The sequence below is a fragment of the Esox lucius genome, chromosome 6 (assembly GCF_011004845.1).
Source record: "Esox lucius isolate fEsoLuc1 chromosome 6, fEsoLuc1.pri, whole genome shotgun sequence".
Lineage (NCBI taxonomy): Eukaryota > Metazoa > Chordata > Actinopteri > Esociformes > Esocidae > Esox > Esox lucius.
Genome location: NC_047574.1, coordinates 29,564,651 through 29,592,635, shown reverse-complemented (window position 1 = coordinate 29,592,635; position 27,985 = coordinate 29,564,651). Strand labels below are relative to the sequence as shown.

Here is a 27,985-nt window from a genome sequence, read left to right as displayed (position 1 = left end):
TGTCATGCAATAAAATGCAAATTAGTTACAATGTGATTTTCTGGATTTTTGTTTTAGATTCAGTCTCTCTCAGTTGAAGTATTCCTTCTCCTATACTTGGGCGAACGGGGGATACATAGGCTTGTCAAATGATCAGATCATGACATTTTGGTCATTAAATGAACAAAATCAATATAAACTAAACTCACACATAGACCTACATAGTAGAGGGCTGCATTGCGATTGTGTCCCGCCGGGTCCCGCGGGACCCAACGCAAATCTCGCGGGAGCGGGCGGTTTGAACTTTGCTGTGGGCGGGAATGGGCGGTAAAAAAAAAACACTGCGGGATCGGAAGTTGTGATCGGTTGCATAGTGACATGATGGAGATGTCAATAAATTATGTGGAAAAGAACCTCAAACAAGGTATTTACAGCACAAAATCTAAACAGGGCAAGTCTGACGTTTGGAGAAGTTTCTCAATTGTTTGTAATAAAGATGGAAAGGAACTGAACTTCGTTCATTGTGACAAATGTGCAAAAATACTAATCTACAATGGGCACAAATCCGGCACGTCTGGGTTGAAGCGACACACCTGCTCTGTTCTACCCCGTCAAAGTAAGCTGGTTTTCAAGGATAAACAACATCTCCCTACACACATTAAACAAGAAACTACAGAGAAATGTGTGGAATTGTGCTGTCTAGACATAAGGCCGTATGACTTCGTCGCCGGGAAAGGCTTTGTTGATATATAGCAAAACTTAGTTGACGTCGCCGCTAAATATGGCAAATTTGATGTAAAAGATATTTTACCTCATCCAACCACTGTATCCAGACATGTCGAGGGGCGAGCCCAAGTACTGCAGGCGTCAGTGGCAGCGGAGATAAAGCCTATCATTGAAACATATGGATGTGCCATCACAACAAATATATGGACGGAGAATTACCATAAAACTTCATTCATATCCGGCACCATCCATTATACATTCGACCTCATTTCCAGGGTGTTATTCGCGGCTCCCTTTGAGAGTGGTGTATCAAAAACAGGTGAGAATATAAGGAGCCAGCTGTTCCAGAAACTCCGTGAATTTGGAATAGATGCGTCACTTCTATCTGGCCGTGTTGTGTTTGTCACTGACCTTGGAGCCAACATAGTCGCTGCCCTGCGTGGATACACCAGGCTGAACTGCAACGCGCACATCCTGAACGTCACCTTATCAAGTGCATTTTCACCAGGACCATTGCTATTATTGAATCTCTTTAATAATAGCAATACAAATCCTGCCGGACGGGAAAAGACACAAACTCAATGCATCTCTATTATTGTGCGGGAATAAATTCTCAGAGTTTTGCGGGTGCGGGCGGGATTGTACATACATATTGCGGAAGCGGGCGGGAGTGTAACACATACGTTGCGGGTGCGGGCGGTAATGGTCAGAAATTCGGCGGGAGCGGGATGAAAAAAACTGTACCGCGCAGGGCTCTACTACATAGTATAACGACATTTCCTGAAGTAATTCTATCAGTTCGTTTTTCTCTTTAAAGAAGCTAGCTCACAGCAATGCTAGAGCTAACAACCAAGATGTGATTCATCACTTGCTAGCCACGCATAGACGCGAAGTTAATACGACACGTATAATGGAACGTCTGGATAACGACCATAGACGCCGACCACAGACGCGATGTTCAGACGTTCCATTATACACGACCATAGACGCGATGTTCAGACGACACGTTATTCAGACGTTCCATTATACACGACCATAGACGCGATGTTCAGACGACACGTTATTCAGACGTTCCATTATACACGACCATAGACGCGGAGACAGCCTCCCTAGGCCTATTACATGCACGAATCACCTAAGCAGATGCATCGCGTTTGGGGTGTTGCATGCGTTGGATATTTGTAAATATTTAATATAACTTGTAAAATGTATGGCCTACATATTTATAACTAATGTCTAAAACGAACAAATAGCTGCCAAACTGCTCTACACACACAAACTGCCTATACAGCTTGTAGGTAGAACTGAGTTTGTATGTAGCTAGCAAGTCATCCTCATGTGGCAGGCATATGCTGAGAAACATGCAGTTGCTTACAAAACATTCAGAACGTTTGTATAGCCAACAAATTAAAGTTACTGAGCTGGTAGCCGAATATCGGATTAAATCTTCCTCCATGCATTATTTGTAGCATTTATGTCTATAAATATCGTCTGACAAATCGAATTGGGCAGGATAATGGCGACTGCACATATCAGCCTCCATTTATAGACGCGTCCTAAATCAAAAAAATAATGCGTAGCCATATGGAAAGGGCTTGGTCTGATCAAGGCGTTAGGATGATCATTTGTATTTGATGCTGCTACCTCAACTCCATACAGGTAGGCCATGTGATTCTGCTTGCTTTGCATCTCAAAAATTGCATTCATTGGTTTTCATTGGCTACTGACAACATCAAATGTAAGCTAAGAGTGCAGGTGTGTAATCAGGTTGTTTCTTTGATTTGAAAGTCCATTCCTGGTGGCCCTAGTAATCGCAGGTTACGTTCGCGCTGGTAAAATGTATGTGTGCGGGTGTTAATTGTTCATGATTGCTAACGTGCATTCGCTTGCCTGGGGTTTCTGCAAGGTTCATCAGACTGCTGCAGATTTTGTGTATGCGCGGATAGCTATGGATATTTTTATTTACAATAATGTCAATACCCTTTTCAAGAAATTGCCATTTATTTTTCAACAATGTTTTGAAGCAATTAAAACATGAATAAAACACAAAATAAAAAAATAATTTTTTTTGGTTATGTTCAGATAAAAAGTCTGATTCTGGAAGATCAAGGGTACGTTATTGGATTAATTGGAATGACTGAATATCTGACAGATATTTAGCGTGTATTGTAGAGATGTAGCGCAATCATATTGAAGTAGAAAGCAATGGTTTAGAAACCCCTTTCCAACATAACCCATAAGGTAAAATGCAATTTTTTTTGGCCAGCTATGTAAACTGTGTAATTAATTGATCCCCCCCAAAGGTGTTAAAGTGGCTATAGGCTATTCCTATTATATACACTGTTAAAATAGCCCAATTGTGCAGGAAGCCACCCCATCTGGCAACACATGGACATGACCTTGCATTATACAAGATGGGCTGTGACGCCTTTAACCACTAGGAGGCTCTATAAACACTGATATACTACTCACATGCAATGAAGACTACATTTTAACCCCTTAAATATTACTGTGCCCCTGTGCACAAAACTGTGTCCATTTTAACAAGGTTGGTGTAGAGGAACTAGAGCGGCCTGCACAGAGCCCTGATTTCAACCCCATTGAACAAAACACCTTTGGGATGAATTGGAACAGCGTTTGCGAGACAGGCCTTCTCATCCAGCATCAGTGCCTGACCTCACAAATGCTCTTTTAACTGAATGGGCACAAATTCTCAGAGACATTCCAAAATCTTGTGGAAAGCCTGACAGTCTCTTCCCAGATGAGTGGCATCTGTTATAGTTGCAAAGGGGAGGGGGGGGGGGGGGATAACCCATATGAGCTTGTTGTAATTCATTATTTTTCAAGAAGAACATCATAAAAAAAACATCTTTAAAAAACAACATTCTCTAAAACAAAATCACTCCACAGTATAATAAACATGAAAAAATAACAACACTTACCTCATGGCCAGTGTCTTGGTCCACATATGCTCCCACTTAGGATTTTGACGCAAATGTTTGGAATGTCAGCATAAAATCACATGACCTGATTACTTGACCCATCCCCCCTACAGTGTTTCTTATGAAGTGTACCCACATAATGCCCCTCCCCCCACAGCCTGTCAGATGACTGTATCCCCCAAGATACAGAAACCGTTTAAGGGTTAAAGTGAAACAAATTGATTAGGTGCAGCATTCAGCAAACACTTTATATTTGTATCCGTAGAAATTAGAGGTGTTGTGCATCATTTGTAATTGTATTGTAGGCTATTACATGAGGTATACTAATATGGTTTCTCACATTTTAAATATTACTAACAAATACCAGATGCACGGTTAACTAAATATATTTTATGGTATTTTTTGCAAGAACTCATCGTCCAATCACATTCCAGATTGGACTGATTATGAAAGTAGAAAACCCAGAACGTCATGGACAACAGTGGGCCCCTTGTCTAGGAATGTGCTTTTGTAATCCTTTTACTCCCAAATGTCTTAATAAGCCGATGCCGAACCATAAGCTTGTAATAAAGAGCTTTTCTCTGAACAAAATTTTCTCCTTGCATATTACACAAAATTAGATATTTTGCTAATTACAAGTTGTTTTTTCTATTCCTGTTTTCTAGTATTTATATTATAGAATTAATAGAAATCAATCTAGTGTCAGTGTATCAAAGATAATTATGATTGGCAAAGTAAGAATTGTTTATCATATGACAGCTTTCAGCTGGTATGCTTTTGTCATTAAGTCTATGGCTGCAAAGGAGGGAGAGAAACTACCACCTGGAATCTTTGAATACGGTGGACCTTGGAAGTACCTTACATTCCTAAACCTGGTAAGGTTATTTGGCATGTATTTGGTTAGGTCTAATGGATTAAATGGTATTTTAAGTTCAAGATACAACCAAAATGGCAAAATGTTCTTGTGAATGGGGGTATCTAGATGATATTGGTTAGTGATTGGGTTAGGATTCTGATTCACTGTACATGGACATCAGTGATAGCAATGGAAATTACAATTAACTGTATGCAATATTGAAGTTACTGCAGATGGTTTTCTTTGGGATGGCTGTGGTGAATGATCTTCAAACTGAGAAAACCCCAGCCACAGGTCTTAACAAGTGGAAAGACTTTGTTTTCTCTGTTCTCGCCTTCCCTGTAGGCATGGTAAGAAGTAGCCACGTTTTCTTCTTAAAGTATGTCTTAATGAATTTAAGGTTGTATTTAATTTAAATCTGTCTCTGAAATCTCTCAGTTTGTGGTGCTGCTTTTCTGGATTATCTTTGCCTACGATAGGCAACTTGTCTACCCAGAATCTCTAGATTCCTTCTTTCCTCTCTGGATGAACCATGCAATGGTCAGTACATTTATAGTATAGCTAATTAATTGTGAATGCAAAATTTTGTTAAAAACGATTCAAATGTTATTACTACAAGCAGCATCTACATTGTTCTTTGTAGCACACTATTGTCATGCCTATCTTACTTGGGGAGATCCTGCTGGAACCTCATGTGTACCCAAAGACCAGAATCGGCTTGGCTGCCTTGGGAATCATAGGCTTGGCTTACCTCGGATGGTATGTCAAGTCATTTATTAATCAGAAACAAATTAACATATTGATGATCATTTCTTTATAGCTTTAATATACATTTTTTTAAAAACTTGATAATTGAGTTATCAACTACACATTTTGTCAAAAAGGGTGATGCATTGCATCCATTCTCTCTCTCGTTTCACAGGGTGATGTTCATCTATTTGGCAGTAGGTCTTTGGGTATATCCTCTGCTCGGGCTGCTCAGTACTTCTGGCATGTTGGGTTTATTCTTCTTCAACATGACAGTGGTGACAATGACGTATCTGTTGGGACGGGCTTTGAACAACTGCGTTTGGGGTGAGTGATTTAAGCAGGCTAGAGCCATTAAGTCAGGAGCAGAAATTACACACTAACGTTTTGGTAACATGTCTTCTTAATTTCTTTCCTTCTTGCTTATTTTAGGAAAAGCCAAGACAGTGAATAAAAGGAAATAAAACTTTGTTTTCCTGGTTGAAGCCACTGTGGACTGAAACTTTGTTTTCAATTAGATGTTCCTAACATACCTCAAGAAACACTGTATATGTGATATTACACTGAACAAAATTATAAACGCAACACTTGTTTTTGCCCCCATTTATCATGAGTGGAACTCAAAGGTCTAAGACTTTCTCTATGTACACAAAAGGCCTATCTCTCTAAAAAATATTGTTCACAAATCTGTGTTAGTGAGCACTTCTACTTTGCTAAGATAATCCATCCACCTCTCAGGTGTGGCATATCAAGATGCTGATTAGACAGCATGATTATTGCACTGTGGAATGTCCACCAGAGCTGTTGCCTGTTAATTTAATGTTCATTTCTCTACCATAAGCCGTTTCCAAAGGTGTTTCAGAGAACATGTGGAAATCCTGAACAGTATGTTATAGTCCCAAATATCATGGTTGGGTCAAGACTACTTTAACCAAAACAGAAGATTGGATGTTTGATTTGAAGATTAAACATGTGATTAAAATACAAGAAAGTCTGATATAAATATGCTGGAAGTAATCTTTTCCTAGATATTTCATCAATTAGTAATAAAAAATTTATACATAGGGCAGCGCATCACTGAAAATCATGACCTCGTCCACAGGCTATTTTGCACAGCAGAAATGTCTGGGAAGGAGATTGCTACAGTGATACCTGTGGGACCGGCCCATGAGTGCATAAGATATTAATGTTTTTATACCAATTTCTGGATAGCTTGAACTTAGAAATGCACCAGGAATTAGTATTTTTTCATGGCACCAAATGTGGATGTTTTCAGGAATAACGATTGCATTTCCTGGTGCATTTCTGATGTGAGGATACTTCAGGAAGTGCTTCCACGCAGGTCCCTGTAGTCCTTGAGGTGTTGAAGATAATTAGGGTCCGCGTCTACCAACCCAACAGATAGGACTTTGGCCAATAAGTGATAATCATGTTCATTTAACTGCAAAATAAACATTAATTATACTCAATAATATAATGTACCTGTTTTCTATAGGTTTGTTATCAGAATATACATTTCCTGGTTCAAATTCTCACCTTTTTCTTGTTGGCATCCTTGTTTTCAGGATTTTGAAGATTTCCTCCTTTGCTATGTCTCTCTTTATTTCTGTTAATCAAATCTTGTTTCTGTGAAAAAAAGGTTACATGTTAAAATTAAGACTGGTGAATTGTGATTAGGACAACAGAACAAATTTTCAAGGTCTATAAATAACAACATGAAGGGCTATTATAGAGTTAAAAAATTCAATCCCAGTCCACTCAGAAAAGGCCCAGGCCCAGTCCAATGTCACAAAAACTAAATGAGTTCAGCCTCAAAGAAAGCCTGATTTATTCCAGAAATTCCCCCAAGCTCTGATATTGCCTTCCTATTGGCACCTATCCTGTCGTTTAAAGGTATAATATCTAATTTATATAGTACACTTTCGTCCCAAAATGCCCTGTCCCTTGCCACTATTATACATAGGTGGGAGCAGGATATAGGTGAGGTCATGCATGATGAAACTTGGAATGCAATACCAAAAAGAGTCCACACCTCCTCTATCTGTGCAAGACACAGGCTACTGCGGTGTAAAATATTGCATCAGGCTCACTGGACCAAAGAGAAGTTATCAGAGAGATTTCCAGACATCGATCCAGCGTGCAATCGTTGTACAACGACCCCATCCTCATATTTTCACACATTTTGGAGCTGCTCCAAGCTGTTGACTTACTGGACTTTGATGTTTAAAACACTTTCGGAGGTCCTAGAGGTGTCTATAGCCCCCTGTCCCGTCATAGCCCTATTTGGAGTACCTTCTGTTGTCTACAGTTTGAGCAACTCTCAGTGTGACTTTCTGGCTTTCTGTACATTGCTGGCCTGCCCCCTAGTCCTTCTGAAATGGACAGATTCCATCCCTCCGTCCCACACACAATGGATCAGGAGTACTTTATTTTATATGAAATTGGAAAAAATAAGACATACACTTAGAGGTTCATCTGGCAAATTTTATGAGATCTGGCAAACCTTTTTGAGATATGTGGAGGGGAAGTCAGAGCTGCATGAAACAATCTAATTTGGACAGCCGCTGACTCCACTCAATTTAGATGATAACCCGCTTGGATTTCACTCTGTATGTACTGTACTTTTCAAATGTTTATTTTATTTTTTTTCTTGTAAGATTATTTTGCATTGTCTTAGACCTACTAATTTGTTCATTTGTTTCTATTATTATTTATCTACTACTTGGGGTGGGAACTATGATCTGAGTGTTTCTGTATGTCTATGTTCTGTTGTGAAAAAAAAAGCTTGATAAACAAAAAAAACCTCCTAGGCAGCCAGTTATGTTCACGTGTTCCTCCCCATTTCCTTTCCTGATAATGTTACACCACAACCGCTCACAGCCATGATAGATTCTAGTGCTGCCGTGAACTTCACTGATAGGCACCTCACGCATAGATTACGCATTCTGTTAGTTTCCCTCTAACCTCCACTGCCATTCTGTGCCTTGGATACCTGACTTCTGGGCACGGGTCTGGTACACAACAGCACACCCCCTTGTTGCGTGTCCAAGAGGGACACAAGTACAAGACGGCATTTAGCACCACCATGGTTCATTGTGAGTAGCTCGTGATGCCATACTGTCTCATGAATGCTCCATCAGTCTTTCAATCCTTTGTGAACCAGATCTTCTGGGACATGTTGGGACGTGGTATGGTGGTATAAATCAACGATATCTTGGTGCATTCCACTATAGTGACCAGCACGTTGCCACAGTGCGCAGGGTGCTTTAGAGACTGATGGAGCATGACCTGTATGTGAAATTACAAAAAAAAATCCAGAGGTTCAATCGAGGCTTTGGCAAGGTAGCAGCTCCAATCACTTCCCTCATGAAGGGTGTGTGTGATGGCAGTTTCATCGATCAGAACTCTTAAAGGAGGAAGTACAGAGACAAAATTCTCTTGGCATAACAGTTTATTTGCAAATAGAGACACACGTCAAACGCTTACCGAATAATCATCTGAGGAGTCTCTAACTTAATACATGACAATCATCAGTACTAGCAGGCTACCCTCCCCCAGATGGGTAACCTCTTCAACCCCCTAAGGTGTCTTACATCATCTGGACAATAGATAGACTCTGATGTTAAAGTAAATGACATCAGCAGCCAATGATAACCAATGAACACAATTTTCAGAGATGCAAAGCAAGCAGAATCACATGGCTTACGTATATGGACGAAGTTGATGTGGCCGCGTCAAATGCTAATAATCAACATTTGTCAGAGTGCTTCCCCACACACCTTTTCTCCTCAAATTTCATGGTAAATTCCATATAATGCTTTATCTTGAAAGCAGCACCATGTTACAGCTATCTAACAAATAGTTGCCTAATCTATTAAACAATTCCTGTAAAGGTTATTCGGTGCAACTCCGTCCTGGCTGTGTTGTTCAGTGCAATTTACAAATAAACCTTGAAACTAGAAAAAGATATAACACCAGGTATGCCTATTGCCTATCATTTATCTGAGAATTATGTGTCGAGTAGATAACTGAATAATATTTTATATGACTCTGCTAATGTTATCGAAGATATACTCTGTTTTTACTACCCATCCAACCAACCAAAACCGGGAAATTTAAACTAGCGCTTCCTCCGTCACTAATATGGTTATGCACGTCCACCTTTTCATATTTTGGTTCAAATAACAATATTTTTATAACATTAAATAATAAACATACAACATGTGAATTATTTATTTTTTCAATTGAAGTAATTTTTTTTTTCCAAAAGTACAGTTGCTGTTTTTACTGTGATTACAAGTAATCCGCTAGTCCCCAACTCTGGTTATGGTCTGCATTCAATGTCCTGAATAAATCTCTTTGATTTGAAGTAAATTCTGAAAAATGTATGTACAAAATGTATGTTAGTCTTGGAAAACCTAACACTAACCGTAACCTATCCTAACATTAAAGCTAGTTAGCAATAAGTCCTACCCTGTTACACTAGTTAGCATTTCACTACATTGATAAGTCCGATTAGACAACTAGAAAGCAACTGATGGGCTAGTTTTCGCCAGCTAATAACTAGCTATGCATTACTGCCGGTGTGCTTGTTAATGTCTCACCACGTGGAGAAGTCCAATTAAAGGCCGTAAAATAATTTGAACTCTGGTGGGGTAGTAACAGCTAATAGATAGCATATGTTAGTTGTCTTGCTATGCATCATTTCCCCAGTGTGCAAGATAATGTAAAACTTGGTTTCTACAAATACCATCTGTACAGCCTTGTAAATTACTAATACCACATTTTATTATGTCTGCTCTTTAAATATCATCATCAGATCCTTGCAAAACTGATGTTATTTAAATTTGTGCAGTTAAACTGAAGATCAGTGTATTTTACCATTACTATAGGCCATTAATATAATTTTAGTATGCTAGTTAGACATTTTTTACTTTTTTCCAGCCCTGACTGCGCATCCTTTCCAGTAACCATTTGTTTGTGCCTTACTTTACAGACGACACTTGATCTAGCGACTGTGATCCAAGGACTGTTTTTAGCAGAGGGAGAGTAGTTCGTTTCGCCTCCCACAAATAGCCACAATTGCTAGCTGTCAACCTCCCACTCCGCATTGTGTGCCATAAGGCGTTGGTGCACTGTCCCACTGTTGCCACCTGTATAGCCTCCTGCTGCTCTAAAGACATCACCATGGCCAGCCAGGATGCATGCAGGGCCCAGGTGCCCATGATTTTTAACAATGTCTGGAACAGACAGGGAGTGTGCCAGTTGTTCTTGCTCAGGATCAAGGAGCCATGCCAGTAAACCTGCCCCAGAGACAGTTCTCTGGACAGGGTTATAGTGATCACCCATGTATATCTCCAAAGACTGCACATTTTTAGAAGTAACTGGCCTATTACATTCACACACTCAGGCTGGGAGTGCTCAGAATATGTTGTCCTGTTTGTCCATTTACCTCCTATGTTATTCCCACAACTAAAGAGCGACCCTTTGAAAGGGTGGGCAGAATAGAATGTGGCTCAGGGTGACCCCATACTATGCTTAACACCACTAATTTTGTTGTTTCACAGTTATGATAGTTTGTAGTGTTTCCCATTTATGCTTGGGTGCAGTGTAGACCACATAATATTGATTGTGGAGTTTGTCATTTGCATGCTTTATTAGCACAGGGGAGGGTAGCCATGTGTGGAAATCTACATAGTGCCCACACTGACCAGGGTGTTTAAAAGGATGGCGGTTGTGGGAGGTGGAATATGGGCCTTATGAACTTGTGAACTGTTCTAGTCAAGGACCCTTTGGGAGTAAAGTTTATTTTTCTCTCTCTTGTTATGGTTCTCTGCATTGGAGTTGTGTGCCAGGAATAAAGTTAGGCCTATCCATTTGGTTAATTTAAAGTTCATCCTAAGGGAGCTCTTTTGACATCTGTATGGCTCAAAAATAGCCAATGCAGCTGAATGGCTACATTTGGTCTTGGTCACCCATGGTGACCTGGTAAGAAGTGCCATGTCTTTAGCTGTAAGAATCCCTAAGAATACCTAATAAACAGCATACTGTCTGAATGAGAACTATTGTTGACTTCAATCAAGGGACAAAATCAAGACTGAATAACTGTTGCTACACTGCTCCAGAGGTTCTCAATTGGATTCAGGTCTGGGAAACATGAGGGCCAGTCAATGGCATCGATGCCTTCATCATCAACTCTGGCCACATGAGGTCAGGCATTGTCCTGCACTGCTTTCATTTGTAAAGAGAACAGGGCGCCAATGGTGGACCTGCCTATTCCGGTGTTTTCTGGCGAATGCCAAAAGAGATACACAGTGCTGGGCTGAGCACAGGTTCCACTAGAGCAGAGGTTCCCAAACTAGGCGTTGTGACCACATGTGGGGTCACCTAATATGAAAATGAGGTCGGGGGAGAATTGTTTACAATTGACTATTATATTATACACAAAACACACAGCCTACCTAATCTGAAGCGATTATGACACGTCACTGTTTCAGTAAACTTCACTATGGCATGCATGCTGTAGGAGAACAATAATCCCATTTAATGTCAGAGTCTATTTCAAGGCAGCAGATAGAAACAAAATCATCTTTCTATAATTAATTGAGAAACAGTTCGGCAATTTTGTAGAGCTTTCATAGTGGTGGATCATTTCTAAACTGCTTTGACAGTTCATATCATACAAAATGCACAGGTCACTCTTACACTGCATCCATGTTAAGCGAAGGAAACACATTTTCCATACCACAACTGAAAATATTTTCTCCAGTGCGTAAAGGAAAACCCCAGTAGAGTGCAGGTGTGCGCTTCAGTGAACTGAAATCTTACAATCCTTACAGTATCTTGCTTGTTTAACATAATGTCTGCAGATGATGATAAATCCAATCCACTACCCAAGCTCATGGGGCACAAACCACACAACCTTTGTTGTCAGGGGTCACCAAAAAAGTATCCTAGTGCAAAACTGGCAGCAAGTCAGCCCCCCTCCACACATTTCTGCAGACCAGCAAACCATAATTTCTGCTCAAAAACAGACCCACACAATACCAGAACCAAGGACACTATCAAAATGCCAAAGAGGTAGGCAGATACACCATCTGTTACTACCATACAGCATCTAGGCCATTGCCTGACTTACATTATTGGCATAGACCACCCAATAATTAATATTTGTCCTTACCTTGACTATTTTTAAGGTAAGGATTTTGGGCTGGTCTATGCCGGTTATGTTTCAGTCTTCAAAGTAGCCTAATGTAAAATATTCTATCAAATCAGTCGTAACTTAATAAATGTACCACAGAGGTTTGGGTTGACTCTCCTGGGCTGAAATGCCAAGCCATAGGCACACAGCGTCGAAAAATATTCAAATGGAGGGAAACCTCCGACAGATTTGACAGAAGTAATTTACGTCCGTTTTTGCCGACCATAACCAATGGCAATACTCAGGAACACGTTAGTAATTTCCTATCGTTACACTTCCATGCAGTATAAGCCAGAATAAATTATTTTTAAACGTGGCAGCTTAAACAAGACTCCATTGAAGGGAGAGAGCATCACAACATCTTACCTGCTGTCCAACTTTTGCCGCATACGTCACTAGTGCGTCTTTTGAGTATCATTAATTAAAGTCCCCCACCACCAGGTACACCGAAACTATAAAGACATTCAATCCCCCCCGTAATTCGAACCTTGGTTGATAGGCTAAATTAGGGCTCGGTTATCCAGGAAGTGTGAAGTTAAAGAATAAAATTACAGAACTGTCACTGCGAATAACATAATATTGACATTTTACCCGTGAACAATGGGGCTCAAAACGTTCGGCCAAATGGGAGCACACGAAAATGTGTCTTCTTGAGATTCGATCTCTTAGAAGACATTTGATGTACAAATACCAATTTTGAACCATTTTATGACGGAATCGTATAATATTAGGATTTAAAAACTGTTTTAAATAAGATAATACTAGTTTTGTTATGGTTAGAAAAACGCATTAAGAACTCACCTCTTTCAGTCCATTTGAAAGGCACATTATGATGAACATAAGGCCAATGGTAATCTGCAAAGGTTTAAAGGAAGACAAGCATTATAATGAAGAATCCAACATATATAGGCCAACATAATTTATTTCAACATGTCCCAATAATTCTTATGTACACCAAATAAGGAAATATTAGTAAATATTTTTTGCTTACCCCTAATATGTACAACATGTGTCTCTCTTTGCCTTCTTGTGAAGTGGTGAGTCTTTGTCTTTAGAGGTTTCACATTAACCGTCATATGTCACATTGTGAAACTTCCCATTACAAGCAATACAGGTTTAACTTCATTTGTATCACAGTAAGGTTCTATTATGTAAAGAGACATTCATTGTCTAGACCGGTTGGCTGATACCAAGGAGGCAGGGCATGTGACTTATGATTTTGAAATCGTTGTTAGTATTTTTTAAAGATGTTTTGACGTCATAGTGCTAATAAGAAAATATTTGATTACCTGCATCATGTAGCCTAGCTACTTGAGAGAAAAGTGATATGTTCAAATGCGTTTTTTCAACAAACGTTTGTATACGAAATACAGTTTAGATTATAAACAAAGTTGAAAGTAAAAAGGGTATTCCAGTGTCCAGATGTCATAGCTCATCCATCTTACCTAAACAATCTACAATACAAACACATGGTAGAAGTGGCACTTAAGTTCTTATAACAGTTACATTTCCTTAACATTATGTAACCACTGTAATGCGTAACATAATGCATAAAATGACTGCACTTTTCAGAATATTAACAAACAAATCAATTTGAAATTTTTTATTTCCAAAGGTAAATATTAACTGTGATTTTAAATTATAATACATGTATGTATTCTATAAATATTATTATTTCATGTCAATGTACAAATCACTATTTTAGAAGTACGCTAATGGATCAAGAGAGCTAGGCTAGAATTTGGCATGCTAACAGTAGTATGGTAAATGGAGGACAGAAATAGGAGTAACTTTTTTGCGGACAAAGGCTACTCAACATTGCCATCTGCTGATTATATACAGTAATTAGGTTTTTTGATAAAAACGCATCATTTCACATATACTTGTTTGGAACACTGATTCATAATTTACTGCAGCAAGCTAGCTGAGACCTTTAATTAAAAAAACTGACTGAATTCTGATTCTGTAAAGTAAGGTAGCTCAACAGTTAGGCAGGGTTAGCTTTCTTGTTCAATGATTAAAATCATGCTATATAAAGTTAAGTATGTTATCATCAGCCCCTCCAAGAACTGCCACCTTAAAGTGGTGGAGGGGTTTGAGTACCTGAGTGACCCTAGGAGCTATGTTGTCTGGGGCGATATGCCCCTGGTAGGGTCTCCCAAGGCAAACAGGTCTTAGGCGACGGGTCAGACTAAGAGCGGTTCAAAACCCCCTTAATGATGCATAAGATTTTGAGTACCGTGACGTCGCCCGGTATGGCGCAGCCGGGGCCCCACCCTGGAGCCAGGCCCGGGATTGGGGCTCGTATGCGAGCGCCTGGTGGCCGGGCCTTCCCCATTGGGGCTTAACCCGAATGGGTGACGTGGGGCCGGTGCGAAGAGGATGGGCGGCAGTCGAAGGCAGGGGCCTAGACAACCCGATCTCTGGACACGGAAACTGGCTCTTGGGACGTGGAATGTCACCTCGCTGGCGGGGAAGGAGCCTGAGTTAGTGCGTGAGGTTGAAAGGTTCCGATTAGAGGTAGTCGGGATCACCTCTACGCACGGCTTGGACTCTGGAACCACACTCCTTGAGAGAGGATGGACTCTTCACCACTCTGGAGTTGCCCATGGTGAGAGGCGGCGGGCTGGTGTGGGTTTGCTTATAGCTCCCCAGCTCTGCCGCCATGTGTTGGAGTTTACCCCGGTGAACGAGAGGGTTGTTTCCCTGCGCCTACGGGTCGGGGATAGGTCTCTCACTGTTGTTTGTGCCTACGGGCCGAACGGCAGTGCAGAGTACCCGACCTTCTTGGAGTCTCTGGGAGGGGTGCTGGAAAGTGCTCCGACTGGGGACTCTATCGTTCTACTGGGGGACTTCAAAGCTCACGTGGGCAACGACAGTGACACCTGGAGGGGCGTGATTGGGAGGAACGGCCCCCCTGATCTGAACCCGAGTGGATGTTCAGTTATTGGACTTCTGTGCTAGTCACAGTTTGTCCATAACGAACACCATGTTCAAGCATAAGGGTGTCCATCAGTGCACGTGGCACCAGGACACCCTAGGCCGCAGGTCGATGATCGACTTTGTTCATCTGACCTGCGGCTGTATGTCTTGGACACTCGGGTGAAGAGAGGGGCGGAGCTGTCAACTGATCACCACCTGGTGGTGAGTTGGATCCGATGGCGGGGGAGGAAGCTGGACAGACTCGGCAGGCCCAAGCGTACTGTAAGGGTCTGCTGGGAACGTCTGGCCGAGTCTCCTGTCAGAGAGATCTTTAACTCCCACCTCCGGCAGAGCTTCGACTGGATCCCGAGGGAGGCTGGAGATATTGAGTCCGAGTGGACCATGTTCTCCACCGCCATTGTCGAAGTGGCCGCTCGGAGCTGTGGCCGTAAGGTCTCCGATGCCTGTCGAGGCGGCAATCCCCGAACCCGGTGGTGGACACCGGAAGTAAGGGATGCCGTCAAGCTGTAGAAGGAGTCCTATCAGGCCTGGTTGGCTTGTGGGACTCCTGAGGCAGCTGACGGGTACTGACAGGCCAAGCGGGCTGCAGCCCGGGTGGTTGTGGAGGCAAAAACTCGGGCCTGGGAGGAGTTTGGTGAGGCCATGGAGAAGGACTATCGGCTGGCCTCGAAGAGATTCTGGCAAACCATCCGGCGCCTCAGGAGAGGGAAACAGTGCCCTACCAAAGCTGTTTACAGTAGAGGTGGGCAGCTGTTGACCTCAACTGAGGATGTCGTCGGGCGGTGGAAGGAGTACTTCGAGGATCTCCTCAATCCCGCTGTCACGTCTTCCATTGAGGAAGCAGAGGATGAGGGCTCAAAGGTGGACTCGTCCATCACCCAGGCTGAAGTCACAGAGGTGGTCAAGAAACTCCTCGGTGGCAAGGCACCGGGGGTGGATGAGATCTGCCCTGAGTACCTCAAGTCTCTGGATGTTGAGGGGCTGTCTTGGTTGACACGCCTGTGCAACATCGCGTGGCGGTCGGGGACAGTGCCTCTGGGATGGCAGACCGGGGTGGTGGTCCCTCTTTTTAAGAAGGGGGACTGGAGGGTGTGTTCCAACTACAGGTGGATCACACTTCTCAGCCTCCCCGGGAAAGTCTATGCCAGGGTTCTGGAGAGGAGAATACGGCCGATAGTAGAACCTCGGATTCAGGAGGAACAGTGTGGTTTTCGTCCAGGCCGTGGAACACTGGACCAGCTCTATACCCTCTACGGGGTGTTGGATGGTTCATGGGAGTTTGCCTAACCAATCCACATGTGTTTTGTGGATTTGGAAAAGGCATTCAACTGTGTCCCTCGCTGCATCTTGTGGAGGGTGCTTCGGGAATATGGGGTCCTGGGTCCTTTGCTAAGGGCCGTCAGGTCCCTGTACAACCGAAGCAGGAGCTTGGTCCGCATTGCCGGCAGTAAGTCAGACTTGTTCCCAGTGCATGTTGGACTCCGGCAGGGCTGCCCTTTGTCACCGGTTCTGTACGTAATTTTTATGGACAGATTTTCTAGGCGCAGCCAGGGGCCGGAGGGTGTCAGGTTTGGGGACCACACAATTTCGTCTCTGCTCTTTGCAGATGATGTTGTCATGTTGGCCCCTTCTTACCAGGACCTTCAGCATGCACTGGGACGGTTTGCAGCCGAGTGTGAAGCGGTGGGGATGAAAATCAGTACCTCCAAATCCGAGGCCATGGTCCTCAGTCGGAAAAGGGTGGCTTGCCCACTTCAGGTTGGTGGAGAGTGCCTGCCTCAAGTGGAGGAGTTTAAGTATCTAGGGGTCTTGTTCACAAGTGAGAGAAGGATGGAACGGGAGATTGACAGACGGATCGGTGCAGCTTCTGCAGTAATGCAGTCGATGTATCGGTCTGTCGTGGTGAAGAAAGAGCTGAGCCGTAAGGCGAAGCTCTCGATTTACCAGTTAATCTACGTTCCTACTCTCACCTATGGTCATGAGCTTTGGGTCATGACCGAAAGGACAAGATCCCGGATACAGGCGGCCGAAATGAGCTTTCTCCGCAGTGTGGCCGGGCGATCCCTTAGAGATAGGGTGAGAAGCTCGGTCACCCGGGAGGAGCTCAGAGTAGAGCCGCTGCTCCTCCACATCGAGAGGGGTCAGCTGAGGTGGCTTGGGCATCTGTTTCGGATGCCTCCGGAACGCCTTCCTGGGAAGGTGTTCCGGTCCCGTCCCACCGGGAGGAGACCCCGGGGAAGACCTAGGACACGCTGGAAGGACTATGTCTCCCGGCTGGCCTGGGAACGCCTCAGTGTCCCCCCGGAAGAGCTGGAGGAAGTGTCTGGGGAGAGGGAAGTCTGGGCATCCCTGCTTAGACTGCTGCCCCCGCGACCCGGCCCCGGGTAAGCGGAAGATGATGGATGGATGGATGGATCAGCAGTGGCGAACCATGACTATTGGAGCTAGGCCCACGTCTCTAACCACTAAGCTTTTTAACTGGCAGGCAGGAATTAGTGAAGTATACTTAGGCCATCTAGAGGGCCTTGCGGCGTAATAAAATCGTCACACCTATTAAAATATGCCTGAGGGCGTAGCCAGTGAGCATTGAGCACAGCTAGATAATTTCTACCAAGATACTACCAAAAAAATTGCAAGACGTTAGAAAAATAAGAATAAGTTATCTTTGATTTCCACTTCTTCCTTAGGTAAAAGTTCTGCTTCAAGATTTTCAATGAGAGTTAACCAACAAACACATTTTCAGTTTAAAGTACCTGCTTGGGAAGTTTGGAACATATGTTTTTTTTTATTGTGAATTGGTGCAATCCTTCTGGAATAATATGCAGAGCGGGCTACAGTCCAAGGACATTAAGTTGTCACCCTTGACAGTGAAGGTGTTGAAGTTTTTTTTTTGTTCAGGAAAGTTATTGGGGAAGTTCTTTATACATAAATGTAGATACTTTAAAGCTAAACCCAACCTGACCCATTGGAAGAACAAGTTATAAATCCCTGAATCAGATTAAAGCTCTTAAATTGGTTTCTTTGCCAGATAACTTTAAGTTAATTTGAGATAGTCCTAGTTATTTTATTTATTTACTTATACATTTTATGTCATTGTTTATTTGAGTATTTACTTTTTGTTTGGTTACTCTCTGGCTTTTGTTGTGTTTGATTTTGCTCTTGTTAAACCTGAGGCAGTAGATGTTAGTTTTTTTTAAATGTAGAACAATGTTAAAGTGCTTGGTTTGTCTGTATTTGCAATATCTGAATACAAATTAATTAAAAAAATAACTACGAAAGAAAAATTCGGATTGGATATTTTTTCTCTTGGATATTAACACTTTTTTTCCCAACACAAACTGAATAAATTAAATTCAATATGAAGATAACTACAATTTAGACAAAAAAGATTAAATCAATGAAAACAAAATTCTAAATTTTTACATATAAAAATGTACACAGTATCTATCCTTAGATATCCTCTCTGAGGGCGAAGAGGCCCCTGACGGTTCCACATTGGTCAGGAGTGGTCTGACCAGCAACAAATGGTCCAGCAGAATATGATAGCAAATTCTAATTTATTTTCAATATGGGAGTTATCAAATTGGATGATGTCCCAAGCTACCTAGGAGAACTCTGCTTTCAAAGGCCCAAGGTATACCACGTCCAGCAGCTCCAGGACATGGGTGGAGTGTGGTGGAAGGCAAAGAAGTATGACTCCTTCTCTCTATGCCACCATCAGCACCTCTGGGTTGATGAGGCTCTTGTGTCCATCAAAATTCACAAGGAGAGGGCACTCCTTCACTGCATGGTGTAGAAAGTACTGAAACCAGTTCCTGAATAGGTCCCCATCGATGTATCCAGTTGATGACTTTCCATACAAAGCATGGAGGTTCCAAGTGTGTAGTGCTCCACTGGGAAGCACTTGGGGTAGATGATGAATTGGAGGGACACCCTTGGTCTGCTGGTCTTCCTTGGTCTGCTGGACGTGCTGGTATATGTTTTGCACTCCGGGGAACCAGTAGTTTGTGCCTGCTCTGGTCGCTACAAAACTTAGACTCATTCAATTGTTGATTTTTCTGGGTTTCTCTCTTTCCTCCAAAAATCGTCTCATACTTTCTCATACACATCATTGGAAAGTTGGACACAATCAGCTCAAGCATTATTGTTCTTGCATTGCAGTACACATACAACCAGTGTTTGCATTACACATACAACCGACATCAACGCCAGAAAATTCTGGATACATTAAATGCTGCTAAGGTGTTTTAAATCTCTTGCAAATTGTAATGAATACTAAAACATCCTCCTTGCACACAAGTCATTCCTGCTTGTCAACTTCATTTTCTCAACTTCACAATACTTTCTTAGCATCATTCCCCAGTAATAACCTATGTCCTCCCCCTAAATTAACCCTTCTCTAAAGCTGTTAATAAATCGCCTCCCTGTCTTATTGTACCAACCAGCTACTAGCTAATGAGGCAATTTGTATTCCATGTACAGTACATTACAGTGTGTTGCATTTGGGGTTGAAGAGGGTGTAGAAAATATAGTTTAGCATGAGGTAGCACACAGTGCCCCTTGATTTGATATATTTTGGACACACTTTCCTGAGTATTTCGTACAATATATTCACTGCGGCACAGGATAGTTTTTTCACTAGGCAAAATGTATCCCTTGTTTATGTGTGTGTGTGGAGAATATAGTGTTGTTGGATTTATAACACAATCCCTGTCCAAAGACAATGAGCGCCAGCAAATTAAAAATGATATAATAAAAATATTTGTTTTGTTTTTTACATATTAGACATGTTCCCTACATTATTTTATTCAGGCTCTGATCATATCTCAATGTGCTCCACCTTATAATATTCATTACCTTATGTAAAATATTATTTAAATGGTTATTCTGATTTGTTTATATTTTTCACACAGTTATTCCTTGGAAATTGTTCAATACAGACTATGCAAAAAATTATGAATTAATATCATACATGTAGAATTTTACTACAGACTTCTATTCTGAAGGCAAATTACAATAAATGGAAGTCTTGTTGCTGCTGCTAAATCTCAAATGTTGCCTGCATGACGCTCATCTACTGAAGTTACAGGCCCGGCAACACAGGGGGTTAAAAGAATATAATCTGTGCCCCCCGAGATTTCTTTTCCCATAAACACTGCAAATGGTATATGAATAAAATACGCCCCCTCATTTATAAAACATGCCCCCTCAGTAATTTCATCCTGCAGCCGGGCCTGTGTAACTATAAAGGATATTCAGTCTGACTGCTAGCTAATCTGCTGTTGTGACAGTTAGCTAGCTAGCTTCTTACCTTTTGTATCCTCTTAGATAATAGCTACCAACTTTATATTAATTTGACACCCACTTACTGACAGTTCCACACAGATGTGCGCATGTGAAGACACAACCAGTAACACTCTCTAGCTTGATAATAGCTTGATAAAATCTGACCTCGCTGATGGTATTTAAAAAAAAAACATATTTCATTAAAATATTCTCTTTTTTGGTGTCAGCACATCACAATTTAGCAGCGGCAGAGTGCTGCTCTTATTACAATAAGAGGGAAAACTGCATACGATACTAGTGAGTCAGTCCAGTGCTAATTCTGCATAAAAAACACATAGAGCCCCAAATACCTGTGTATTTTTTCGGCATAGGACATCAGCCTTTGTCTGTAGAAAGGGAACCCAAGGCTGGCACAGTTACAACAGTACTGTACCAGAGAATTTTCAACCTTTAGTGTAAGTACTGTCAGGGGCCAACAGCAACAACCATGGGTCACCCTGCCTAGGTACACCGTGCACCCTGGTAGGTAAGAAAAAAATACCAGATGATTTACATACACAGGATAATCTGCTCAAAACAAAAGACGCTTAACCTTGGCAGCGCACATCACATGCGCACATCTGTGTGGAACTGTCAGTAAGTGGGTGTCAAATTAATATAAAGTTGGTTTGGAATCCTTGTTTTCAAAGGACATTTTTAAAATAACTTTACATTTATCAGAAATACAGTGTAGGCATTGTTAATGTTGTAAATGACTACTGTAGCTGGAAACGACTGATTTCTAATGGAATATCTACACAGATATACAGTATTTCACAAAAGTGAGTACACCCCTAACATTTTTGCAAATATTTGATTATAACTTTTCAACACTGAAGAAATGACACCTTGCTACAATGTAAAGTAGTGAGTGCACAGCTTGTATAATAGTTTAAATTGGCTGTCCCCTCAAAATAACTCAACACACAGCCATTAATGTCTAAACCACTGGCAACAAAAGTGAGTACACCCCTAAGTGACAATGTCGAAATTGGGCCCAAAGTGTCAATATTTTGTGTGGACACCATTATTTTCCAGCACTGCCTTAACCCTCTTGGGCATGGAGTTCACCAGAGCTTCACAGGTTGCCACTGGAGTCCTCTTCCATTCCTCCATGATGATCATGGAGCTGGTGGATGTTAGAGACCTTGCACTCCTCCACCTTCCTTTTGAGGTTGCCCCACAGATGCTCAATAGGGTTTAGGTCTGGAGACATACTTGGCCAGTCCATCACCTTTACCCTCAGCTTCTTTAGCAAGGAAGTGGTCGTCGTGGTGGTGTGTTTGGTGTCGTTATGATGTTGGAATACTGCCCTGCGGCCCAGTCGCCGAATGGAGGGGATCATGCTCTACTTCAGTATGTCACAGTACATGTTGGCATTCATGGTTCCCTCAATGAACTGTAGCCACCCAGTGCTGGCAGCACTTATGCAGCCCCAGACCATGACACTCCCACCACCATGCTTGACTGTAGCAAGACACACTTGTCTTTGTACTCCTCACCTGGTTGCCGCCACACACGCTTGAGACCATCTGAACCAAATTAGTTTATCTTGGTGTCATCAGACCACAGGACATGGTTCCAGTAATCCATGTCCTTAGTCTGCTTGTCTTCAGCAAATTGTTTGCCGGCTTTCTTGTGCATCACCTTTTGAAGAGGCTTCCCTCTGGGACGACAGCCATGCAGACCAATTTGAGGCAGGGTGCAGCGTATGGTCTTAGCACTGACCCCACGCCTTCAACCTCTGCAGCAATGCTGGCAGCACTCGTATGTCTTTTTCCCAAAGACAACCTCTGGATATGACACTGAGCATGTGCACTCAACTTCTTTGGTCTACCATGGCATTTTCACTTAGGGATGTACTCACTTTTGTTTCCAGTGGTTTAAACATAAATGGCTGTGTGTTGAGTTATTTTGAGGGGACAGCAAATTTACACTGTTATACAAGCTGTACACTAACTACTTTACATTGTAGCAAAGTGTCATTTCTTCCGTTTTGTCACATGAAAAGATATAATCAAATATATGCAAAAATGTGAGGGGTGTACTCACTTTTGTGAGATACTGTATGTACAGAGGCCCATTATCAGCAACCATCAGTTCTGTGTTTTAATGGCAAGTTTCTTTCTTTCTTCTTCTTCCGCTTATCCGGGGCCGGGTCGCGGGGGCAGCAGTCTAAGCAGAGATTCCCAGACTTCCCTCTCCCTAGACACTTCCTCCAGCTCTTCCGGGGGGACACCGAGGCGTTCCCAGGCCAGCCGGGAGACATAGTCCCTCCAGAGTGTCCTAGGTCTTCCCCGGGGTCTCCTCCCGGTGGGACGGGACCGGAACACCTTCCCAGGAAGGCGTTCCGGAGGCATCCGAAACAGATGCCCAAGCCACCTCAGCTGACCCCTCTCGATGTGGAGGAGCAGCGGCTCTACTCTGAGCTCCTCCCGGGTGACCGAGCTTCTCACCCTATCTCTAAGGGATCGCCCAGCCACCCTGCGGAGAAAGCTCATTTCGGCCGCCTGTATCCGGGATATTGTCCTTTCGGTCATGACCCAAAGCTCATGACCATAGGTGAGAGTAGGAACATAGATTGATCAGTAAATCGAGAGCTTCGCCTTGCGGCTCAGCTCTTTCTTCACCACGACAGACCAATACATCGACCGCATTACTGCAGAAGCTGCACCGATCCGTCTGTCAATCTCCCGTTCCATCCTTCCCTCACTCATGAACAAGACCCCTAGATACTTAAACTCCTCCACTTGAGGCAGGCACTCTCCACCAACCTGAAGTGGGCAAGCAACCCTTTTCCGACTGAGGACCATGGCCTCAGATTTGGAGGTACTGATTCTCATCCCCACCGCTTCACACTCGGCTGCAAACCGTCCCAGTGCATGCTGAAGATCCTGGCTTGAAGGTGCCAACACGACAACATCATCCGCAAAGAGCAGAGATGAAATTGTGCGGTCCCCAAACCTGACACCCTCCGGCCCCTGGCTGCGCCTAGAAATTCTGTCCATAAAAAATACGAACAGAACCGGCAGCAAAGGGCAGCCCTGCCGGAGTCCAACATGCACTGGGAACAAGTCTGACTTACTGCCGGCAATGCGGACCAAGCTCCTGCTTCGGTTGTACAGGGACCTGACGGCCCTTAGCAAAGGACCCAGGACCCCATATTCCCGAAGCACCCTCCACAAGATGCAGCGAGGGACACAGTCGAATGCCTTTTCCAAATCCACAAAACACATGTGGACTGGTTGGGCAAACTCCCATGAACCCTCCAGCCCCACGTAGAGGGTATAGAGCTGGTCCAGTGTTCCACGGCCTGGACGAAAACCACTCTGTTCCTCCTGAATCCGAGGTTCTACTATCGGCCGTATTCTCCTCTCCAGAACCCTGGCATAGACTTTCCCGGGGAGGCTGAGAAGTGTGATCCCCCTGTAGTTGGAACACACCCTCCGGCCCCCCTTCTTAAAAAGAGGGACCACCACCCCGGTCTGCCATCCCAGAGGCACTGTCCCCGACCGCCACGCGATGTTGCACAGGCGTGTCAAACAAGACAGCCCCACAACATCCAGAGACTTGAGGTACTCAGGGCAGATCTCATCCACCCCCTGGTGCCTTGCCACCAAGGAGTTTCTTGACTACCTCTGTGACTTCAGCCCGGTGATGGACGAGTCCACCTCTGAGCCCTCATCCTCTGCTCCCTCAGTGGAATACGTGACGGCGGGATTGAGGAGATCCTCGAAGTACTCCTTCCACCGCCCGACAACATCCCCAGTTGAGGTCAACAGCTGCCCACCTCTACTGTAAACAGCGTTGGTAGGGCACTGTTTCCCTCTCCTGACGCACCGGACGGTTTGCCAGAATCTCTTCGAGGCCAGCTGATAGTCCTCCCAGGCCCGTGTTTTTGCCTCCACGACCACCCGGGCTGCAGTCTGCTTGGCCTGCCAGTACCCGTCAGCTGCCTCAGGAGTCCCACAAGCCAACCAGGCTTGAAAGGACTCCTTCTTCAGCTTGATGGCATCCCTTACTTCCGGTGTCCACCACCGAGTTTGGGGATTGCCACCTCGACAGGCACCGGAGACCTTACGGCCACAGCTCCGAGCGGCCGCTTCGACAATGGCTCTGCCGGAGGTGGGAGTTAAAGATCTCTCTGACAGGAGACTCGGCCAGACGTTCCCAGCAGACCCTTACAGTACGCATGGGTCTGCTGAGTCTGTCCAGCTTCCTCCCCCACCATCGGATCCAACTCACCACCAGGTGGTGATCAGTTGACAGCTCCGCCCCTCTCTTCACCCGAGTGTCCAAGACATGTGGCCGCAGGTCAGATGAAACGACAACAAAGTCGATCATCGACCTGCGGCCTAGGGTGTCCTGGTGCCACGTGCACTGAACATGGTGTTCGTTATGGACAAACTGTGACTAGCACAGAAGTCCAATAACTGAACACCGCTCGGGTTCAGATCAGGGGGGCCGTTCCTCCCAATCACGCCCCTCCAGATGTCACTGTCATTGCCCACGTGGGCGTTGAAGTCACCCAGTAGAACGATGGAGTCCCCAGTCGGAGCACTTTCCAGCACCCCTCCCAGAGACTCCAAGAAGGTTGGGTACTCTGCACTGCCGTTCGACCCGTAGGCACAAAGAACAGTGAGAGACCTATCCCCGACCCGTAGGAGCAGGGAAACGACCCTCTCGTTCACCGGGGTAAACTCCAACACATGGCGGCAGAGCTGGGGAGCTATAAGCAAACCCACACCAGCCCGCCGCCTCTCACCATAGGCAACTCCAGAGTGGTGAAGAGTCCATCCTCTCTCAAGGAGTGTGGTTCCAGAGCCCAAGCCGTGCATAGAGGTGATCCCGACTATCTCTAGTCGGAACCTCTCAACCTCACGCACGATCTCAGGCTCCTTCCCCGCCAGCGAGGTGACGTTTCCGTATCCATGGATCGGGTTGTCGAGACCCCCGCCTTCGACTGCTGCCCGATCCACTCCGCACCGACCCCTTATGGTCCCTCCTGTAGGCGCTCGCATACGAGCTCCAACCCCGGGCCTGGCTCCAGGGTGGGGCCCCGGCAGCGCCATACCGGGTTACGTCACGGTGCTCGAAATGTAACTCATCATTAAAGAGTTTTGAACCGCTCTTAGTCCGACCCGTCGCCTAGGACCTGTTTGCCTTGGGAGACCCTACCAGGGGCATATAGCCCCAGACAACATAGCTCCTAGGGTCACTCGGATACTCAAACCCCTTCACCACGTTAAGGTGGCAGTTCATGGAAGGGTTAATGGCAAGTTGTGTTTGCTAATCGAAGTTTATAATTTTGAAAGGCTAGTTGATCATTTGAAAACCCTTTTGACATTATGTTAGTGCAGCTGAAAACTGTTGCACTGATTAAAGAAGTGATAAAACTGTCCTTCTTTAGACTAGTTGAGTATCTGGTGCATCAGCATCTGAAACTTTTTAGTTTATTATCATTCTTAGAAATGAAGGCTATTTCATGCGAGAAATTGCCAAGAAAATGAACATATCGTACAACACTGTGTACTACTCCCTTCACAAAACTTTGCAAACTGGCTCTAACCAGAATAGGAAGAGGACTGGGAGGCTCTGGGGTACAACTAAGCAAGAGGACAAATACATTAGATTGTCAAGCCTGACAAACGGACGCCTCACAATTCAGTAGCCAAATTTCATCTTTGGAATGCCTAGTGGTCAGGACCCGAGACACTCTGGTGATACTAGCATTGGCTCTCCAAAATGTTGTGAGTAGTGTGAACGCACGTTATGCTTTCTTGTTCATTGATTAAAATACTATATACAATTAAGTATGTTATCATATTTTCTACACTGTCACTGATGCATGAAAATGTTTCCCACCTCCTTGGTGTCGTTTGTACTTTTTGTGAAGCAAGAAGTGCTGTTGACTTTTATTTACTGGGCCCAGGTAAGATGGCTGACAGATTGGGATGTCATCAGAACAGATCATGGTCCCATCTATGCTTTATATATTGTTTTTCTTTTTTTTTATTGCAACAATTTACAAACAATAGGCATAATGAACATTCTAACATATTCTTTAGTAAATGGAGCACAACATAGTTGGCGTGAATACAAAAAACAACAAATATAATAAAGTAATAAATACATTTAATAAACAAATAATGTCTACACATCCAAATATAAATGAATGTCTCCTATTAATTGGCAAAGTTTCACAGCAGAAGATTTGTTTTTCATGAACATAAATAAATATTTTTGTATCTAACTATTCATACATATCACTCCAAAGGGTAATACTGTGTATATACAGTAAAAGAACAGATGATCCGTTGTTTCAACATCAGTATTGCAGAAAACACAATTATTACGATTTAGATTAAATTTACGTATAAGAATTATTTTTTTGTCAAATTCTCTGCGGTTATAAATTCTCTGTGCTTCATTTTATATCAATGTGCGCGACTTGATCTTCCAGGGTGTCTTTGACGTAACATCCGGTTTCTGGAAACTCTCTAGAACGTTTCACTATGTTCGCGTGGTTTCCTACTGTGTGTAAGGCCTGATTGCACATAGCAAACTATTTTGGTATGTGGTGCTAACAGTTGGCTACCCAGTGTCAAAACGATCTAATATGTACACCCTCCAAATGAGTCTGGACAGTGACATTTCCTTAGCTAGCTAATACAGGAACAACATCTGAGACCTCTTGAGACAACATTTGCGTTACAGACTGTCAACAGGTAAGATGAATGAATTAATTTGCGGCACACACGACGGGGTGCTTTACTATCATGCAACTAATGGGTTAAATAGTGAGCTGTGTAAGTTAGTTGTAGACCTTAGCAGTGTATCAGCATGAGGTAACTGTGTCCTGTCTATATATGTTGACATCTGAATAGTGGACAGCTGTAGCTAGCTACGCGAACTAGATGGATAGCTAGCTAACGCGTAACTCCATGTGATACTGTTGTTAGATGCCTTGTTGTGTCGTGAAATAATGCAAGCATACTAACTACAATAATTGAATTATTCAAAATGTGTCCTCTTAAATTCATTGTAGTTTTACCTCTGTATTCAATGTCGGATGTTCTCTTAATTGTTACACTAGCTAATAATATTTTGTAAATAGTGTGACTGTATTGATCTGAGACAAGCCCAGTCATTAATATTTGTAGAATTTCACTTTATTGGATGATCTGATCAAATGAATCACCATTGTAAAATACCGTTACACCCGTTTTTTGGATTGGTAATGGTCGTCCATAACACACTAAACAC

At 43.4% G+C, this 27,985-nt stretch overlaps 2 protein-coding genes and 1 long non-coding RNA gene across 4 annotated transcripts in view; 2 read left to right on the top strand and 1 right to left on the bottom strand.

Moving 5' to 3' along the window:
• The first annotated feature begins 2,791 nt into the window (after nt 1–2,791).
• On the top strand, nt 2,792–5,731 carry LOC105008808 (androgen-dependent TFPI-regulating protein). Its single transcript, XM_010868171.5, has 6 exons — nt 2,792–2,816; nt 4,436–4,522; nt 4,728–4,853; nt 4,942–5,043; nt 5,147–5,262; nt 5,426–5,731. Exons 2-6 carry the CDS (start codon nt 4,439–4,441, stop codon nt 5,583–5,585), a joined length of 588 nt encoding a protein of 195 aa, XP_010866473.2. The 5' UTR covers nt 2,792–2,816; nt 4,436–4,438; the 3' UTR covers nt 5,586–5,731.
• Nucleotides 5,732–6,043: 312 nt separating this feature from the next.
• On the bottom strand, nt 6,044–13,571 carry LOC106023888. Its single transcript, XR_001197981.4, has 4 exons — nt 13,443–13,571; nt 13,253–13,306; nt 6,787–6,876; nt 6,044–6,691 (listed from the first exon to the last, which is right to left on the bottom strand). It is a non-coding gene; the product is annotated as an uncharacterized LOC106023888 (long non-coding RNA).
• Nucleotides 13,572–27,188: 13,617 nt separating this feature from the next.
• herc4 (HECT and RLD domain containing E3 ubiquitin protein ligase 4) overlaps nt 27,189–27,985 on the top strand; it is a 29,225-nt gene continuing 28,428 nt past the window's right edge. The window contains exon 1 of one of the 2 annotated variants that reach the window (XR_003781870.2): nt 27,189–27,447. The gene's annotated coding sequence lies outside the window, so the exon portion shown is untranslated. The remainder of the gene's footprint in view (nt 27,448–27,985) is intronic. The other variant, XM_013132134.4, reaches the window with a different exon arrangement.